At 21.9% G+C, this 6909-nt stretch overlaps 1 protein-coding gene across 3 annotated transcripts in view; it reads left to right on the plus strand.

The window, feature by feature from the left end:
* Positions 1-6162, plus strand: part of LOC122716895 (ATP-binding cassette sub-family G member 4-like) — a 12113-nt gene extending 5951 nt beyond the window's left edge. For all 3 annotated transcript variants that reach the window (XM_043940386.1, XM_043940387.1, XM_043940385.1), the window contains exons 4-11: positions 1758-1941; positions 2522-2667; positions 2778-3016; positions 3377-3672; positions 5055-5223; positions 5296-5552; positions 5620-5774; positions 5859-6162. In XM_043940386.1, coding sequence (XP_043796321.1) covers positions 1758-1941; positions 2522-2667; positions 2778-3016; positions 3377-3672; positions 5055-5223; positions 5296-5552; positions 5620-5774; positions 5859-6048 — 1636 coding nt within the window. In that variant the 3' untranslated portion in view covers positions 6049-6162. The remainder of the gene's footprint in view (positions 1-1757; positions 1942-2521; positions 2668-2777; positions 3017-3376; positions 3673-5054; positions 5224-5295; positions 5553-5619; positions 5775-5858) is intronic.
* Positions 6163-6909: the final 747 nt, after the last annotated feature.

Here is a 6909-nt window from a genome sequence, read left to right on the forward strand (position 1 = left end):
TTTTATATATATATTTTAATCAATTCATAAAATTATTTAGAAAATTTAGTATGTAGTGTTTTTTAGTGTTTATATTCTATAATAATATTATTTATCTGAATTTTTTATATTAAAGATAATTTTAATGTTATTTTTATCCATGATTATATACGAACAATAATTTTATGTAGTTAGATGAATTTAAAATGCTGGTTGTTAGTATATATTTTAGAATATTATATAATAAATGTAGAAGATCTTTCTTTAAATAATTTTACTGTATATTTTTCTACTAGCATCGATATCATTGATATTAGACTGTACGTTATGAACATTTGGTGTAATGTTACGTTGGCACAATTATTATATTATGCGTCATTATCACATTGCACTAGTTCTAGTAACGTGAAATAATTGCTAATTGTAAAACTTGAAACTCATATATTCTGTAGAAACATTCTATTTTCAGAAGATCTAGAAATATCAAATATCATTGATCTATAACTATGTTTTTTAATATTATATTATTTTATAAAATAAATTGATTTTATATTAACTTATGTTATGACTTTACATCAAATTGAATTATTTGAATATATATAATATAAAAAATATATATTTTTTTTATTTATAAAATTAAAAATATTAAACTTATACATACAAAATATTTCAATATCTTCAAAAAGTTTTTTTTTTTAAATTTATTTATAATTATTAATTATTTTTATTTATTTTTATATATGTCAATTATTCACATTTATTAATATAATAAAAAATAATTCGAAATACTAAATTGTATGAAAATGTGTTAATGTAATAAATGTGTTAATGTAATAATGTGTTGGAAACTTAATCAGTCACATTATATTGTTTCATTATTCGATCAAACACGATCTATATTTCTGTTCAATGTATCGAAGTTCAATTGCAATGTACATTAGTAGTAATACATTTATCAGCGATAAACTTACCAAAGAAGTCATTTACTTCGTAAAAGAATGATAAATATTGCAGTTAGCAATATATTTCAGTTTTATGAATAAGAAATGTTGTTTATATATTTTTTCTTTTTGTTACCATAAAAACTTATAAAAATGGAATTTATATTATACAAAAGAAATGATAATTATTTTTATATTTATTATTTTTACATTTTTATATTATTTTTTGTTCGAACCATAATACTTAATAAAAAATTCAAATGAATACATCATTTAATATCTTGTCACTTATTTACATCAATTTCAATAATTCAATACAATTCATAATAAAAGAAACTTAAAATAGGGCATATACAATTTTTAAATATAATAATTCTATAATAAAATAATATTCTATAATTCTAGAATAATATAATAATAATATCTATATTATTATTTTTTATAAATAAAAAAAAATCATTTTAAACAGATAAAAAATAATCAAAAATTTAAGAAATTATAGAATTAATTAGATTTTATAACATTTTTATTTTCATCGTTATTAATTAAAAATATATATCGTTTCACATGGTTCATATGTCTCAGATATTTGTATAATATATATTCACAATCTGTGTAATATCTTAAATAAATTGACTAATTAGTATTATTAAATTGCCATTTTATATTATCGTTTACTGGATCACATAAAGTAAATTACCAACTGTAACTATTGTTCCATCTAGAATTAATTTTTTATTACAAGAAAAAGGAAAAAATTAAAAAGAAGATGAAAACTAAAAATGCGTAAGAAATTATCAAACTTAAAATGAATGATTGGTTTTGGACCATTTACAGAACGGCTGGTGTAACCGGGAATATAATGGTTAATTCAAAAACTAGGAATCTCAATGAATTTCGAAGATTATCTGCATATATAATGCAAAATGACAATTTGCAGCCACTGTTGACCGTGCAAGAAGCAATGAATGTCGCCGCAGAGCTAAAACTTACTACAAATCACCAGCAAAAAAAACAAAAGGTATCTTTATTCATCAATAATTAAATTATCTTCGTTATTCGTTCATATAATATAGTAAAAGATATATAATACAGTAAAAAATATAATCAAAGAACTATATTTAGTTATAGTTTCACAATACCGGAAATAATTGAAAAAGTATTTAGTGAAATGACTATTCTTTATAGCTTTTTTGTAATTGAGTGGGCATTCAAAATCAAAATATTTCTTATTGTTAGAAAATTTTGTTGTTTTGTCCTTTAAGATTAAATTTTCTTAAAGAATAATAATTTTTCTTTATTTAAACTTTTAAAAAAGAAAAATTCATTGATTTTTTTTTTAGATATGATTTTTATTTATTTTTTTATTTAACTTCTATGAATTCAAATAAAATTGAAATTTAAAAAAAACTTACACTTAAAAAAAAAGTTGAATAATTTTCGTTCTACTTAATAAAACTTTATACTTACTATTTTATACTAAAAAAATCAAATGAATTAAGTTTATTATGAATTAAGTTTATTATGAATTAAGTATATCAGATATATTTATCTATCTCTCGTTAATTGATAGTTTTTTTTTAAAATAAACACATTTTCAGATTGATCAGATTTTGGTTACAATGAGTCTTGATACATGTCGTCATACACGAACAGGACAACTCAGCGGCGGAGAAAGAAAAAGATTAGCTATTGCTTTAGAATTAATCAATAGTCCACCAATTCTATTTCTCGATGAACCCACTAGGTATATACATAAGTATATCCATCTAATTATTAAATTTTAATATTAAATTTTAGAATTTTTTTTTTTTAAATATTAAAAATAGCGATCATATAACTCAATATTTATTGTAGCGGACTTGATAGCGTTACCTCAAAATATTGCATAACGTTATTAAAACAGTTAGCAAAGGCAGGACAAACAGTGATTTGCTCTATTCATCAGCCTAGTGCTTCGCTCTTAAACATGATCGACCATCTTTACGTGGTGGCAGACGGAAATTGTGTTTATAGTGGTAGCACGCAGAATTTAGTGCCTTATTTGAGCAGTCTCGGTTTGCAATGTCCAACTCATTATAATCCGGCTGATTATCGTAAGTAAATGGGAAATTGGTTATACTTAAACATTGTGTCATTTCCTTCATCATATTGATATGTTGTCTATAATAATATATACAAATAAAGTAAAGATAATCGTCTTTTAAAAAGAAAAGAAAACGTTACAAAAGAAAAAAATGTGAATTATTTTTACGATACAATATATATATTGAAAACAAGTATTCTATTACTCAGATATAATATATATATACAAAAATTTATGAATTATCATAAGAAAATTACTATAAAATACTCATTAGCGTTTTTTTTTTCATGTGTATCAATGTAATCAATCAATGTAAAAAATTAATAATGATTAAATTCAAATATGTTTAGAAAAAAAAATATTTTTGTAGTAATGGAAATCTGCAATGGAGATTATGGCAAATATGTACCAGAAATGATAAATGCTATCGAGAATGGGAAAAATAATGCATGGAGGTCAACTAGCAATGTAACCAATGTCAATCATCAGGAGGAAGTGATTGCTTTGAACGTGACAGCTTCATTTCAAGCACTTCGACAACGATCTCCGGTAGAGATACAGCACGTTCATACTCGACATAAAGGATCTCCTGATTATGCTACTAATTTTTGGAAACAACTAATTATTCTGCTTAAAAGAAATGCAATCAGACTTTCAAGAGACAAGGTAATAGATATTTTGTATTTAGAATAAAAAATTTATTTATAATTTAAATTTCTATAATTAACATTTCTATAATTTTAAATTATATCATTATAAGAAAATTTATATATATATAATTTATATAGTTCAAATTGCAAATAAGTCGTAAGTAAGTTCAAGTAAAATACAAAAGGAACTGACATGCTTATTAAGATATTTATAGATTCATTTCATTTTGATCTCTATTTATTGATATGTGCAGACGAGTCGCATATGAATAAAAATAGATACACGACTGGTCGGTGACGCCTTCGTATATTCGATACGGAAATGTACAATAATAATAAAACCAGCCCCATTTGTGAGATTCATAGATTACGAGAGACGACGTTTATTAGATGATAAGACTTGTAAAAAGGTCCGTTATAATATTATTTTCTTTGAGTTAAATTATATAATTTGATTATAATGTTTCAATCAAATTTAAAAAAAATTGTAATTGAAATAATGTAAAAAAGTTTTGAATTATATATTATTTATTATATAATTCAAGAAATTAAAATAAATAATTAACAATTATATATAGAAATATGATATAAGGAAAATTTATGATCAATAACAAGTAATATAAACCACTAAGGTATGATTGACCTTGACTAAAGTATGATGTATCAAATAATTACGAGAGAGAAAGAAAAAAAGATCGGATACATTTATAATAAAACAATTTATAATTTTTAATAAATATTTCAATTCACCAAAAAATGTCCAATAAAGATTCTACGATTTCTTAACATAAAATCGACTTTTATTATTTACAAACATTCAATATCGTGTTTAATGTATTGAATGTAAACAATTCATCAGTAGATTCAGAAGTAAGTACAAAGTCGCATAAAATTATTACTTCCAACAACAAAAATCACTTCATAAATTCAAAAAAAAAAGAAAAAATCATTGGTCAGAAATCAGGGTCACATATAAATACATATTTCCATATTCATATAATAAACAGACATTGTTAAAACAAACAATTCGAAAATAATGCTTTCTACATTCAACAAATAAAGAAATATTGAAAATTTGTATTTCATTTGCATTTATGAAATTGATATTAATATTAATATTAATAATCTTGTGTTGACAACTTTGAGTTAATATAATCAATTCTTTTGTTTACATACATTCAATATATTGTAAAAGAATTCACGATATCGAATGTTCTTAAATGATAAAACTTTTATGTCAAAAGAATTAATTGTAGAACTTATGTTAACGAGATTTTTTTTATTTCTTAGTATTATAAAAAAACCTTAAAGTCTTAGATTTTTTTTCAATACCTTGAAATATCTTTTGTATGTTTTAAGGAAGTAAGACAAATTTAAATTTTGATCTTTTTTTTGTAGGTATTAACATTTACTCGACTTTCAATGCATTTTATAATTGCTCTGATCGTTGGCGTGATTTATTTTAAAGTTGGTCAAGATGCTGTATATGTGTTGGATAATTTCAATCTTTTGTTTTTCAATATAATGTTTCTAATGTTCAGTGCGTTTAGTGCAACGGTAACAACGTGTAAGTAATTGTATTTTAAATAATTATTGTTTAGATTAGATAATAACAAATTATAATATCATATTATTATAGTTCCCTCGGAGCTACCAATCATTATGAGAGAACATTTTAATCGTTGGTATAAGTTACATTCTTTTTATCTTGCTAACAAATTAGCTGATATTCCTATTCAATTCACAGCCATTTCTTTGTACATTCTTATTGTATATTATATGAGTGATCAATTATTAGAACTTCAACGATTTTGTCTTTACACGCTGATGTGTTTCGCTGTTAGTATAGTTGCGCAAACGTTTGGCCTTTTAATTGGAACAGGAATGAAAGTACAGGTTCGTATAAAAATATATTTCTTTAAAGTTATCTGTTTGTCATATTTTATTTTAATATTTGTTTTAGCATGGTATGATATTTGGACCACTTACAATTCTTCCATTTTTAATATTTAGTGGATTCTTTGTTCAATTCAGAGATGCCCATCCATACTTAAGATGGTTATTTCATTTATCGTTTCTTAAATATGGTTTCGAGGGTGTAATGATTGCTATTTATGGGTAAAATAGTTTTTATAATAAAATATATTATTTAATTTTTTAATATGTATACTATTGTAATACAATATTCTTATATAATTTCAGTTATGACAGACCAAAACTTTCTTGTTCGGATGTCTATTGCCATTTTGCAATACCAGAAACACTCTTGAATGCTGTAGACATGAAACAAGCTAATTACTGGTTTTGTTTAATCGTGTTGGTCGCTTTATATGTTATGTTAGACATAGGAACGTACACATTATTGAAATTGAAGTTAGAAAAACGTGTATGAAAAAAAAAAAATTATAAGTGAAATTATAAGTGAAATATTAATGAAACATTTTTTTTACAATCGTGCTGTGTTCAGTGTAAATAGAACAATATATATAAACGAATTATTATTGAAGACTGATTTGCTTTTAAAATTTCTATATAAAAAAAGAAAAAATTTATAAAAAGTATTTACTAAAAAAAAATTAAATTTGCATTTAATAAAATTTTTATTATGAAAAAGAAAATAATAGATAATTATTTATGTAGCATAATTATATAAAATGATTTTTTTGAAATGCGTATCGAAATAAAAATAACAATTCTGTTATCACAAGATAGTAATTATCATAAATCAACGATATCTTTTTACTACTATGTTTCGAATGATATAGCAAATTTTTTCTATAAATTATTTTTGTTTAGAATATAATATACATAGATAATATCTAAAAAATAATTAATTTTTCGTATATTTCATGTTCATTTCATATTCATAAATCTACGATATATGAATATGAATAAAAAAAAAATAAAAATTTTATGTAATGTTATAACTAAAAAAATTAATATGTATTTTTCATAAAAAATATAATATTAAAGAATTAAATATGTTTCTTTATTTTTAATTTGTATTTAAACTCATATCATTTATCTATTAAATAACTAATTTTTGATTTTCAAAATTTTGCTGATAAATTAAAAAAAATTTTTTTAAAATTTAATATTTAAAAATTTTTTTATTTCAAGATAAAATTTAGAAAATCTGTTTATAAAAAAGAATTATTCAAAAATTGATTTCTTTATAATATCGTAATATAAATATTATTTTAATAAATTGAGATTTAAATATTGTATAATAAATATAAATTTTTTAAATATT

The sequence above is a fragment of the Apis laboriosa genome, unplaced genomic scaffold, assembly GCF_014066325.1.
Source record: "Apis laboriosa isolate Shangri-la unplaced genomic scaffold, ASM1406632v1 scaffold49_cov149, whole genome shotgun sequence".
Classification (NCBI taxonomy): Eukaryota; Metazoa; Arthropoda; class Insecta; order Hymenoptera; family Apidae; genus Apis; species Apis laboriosa.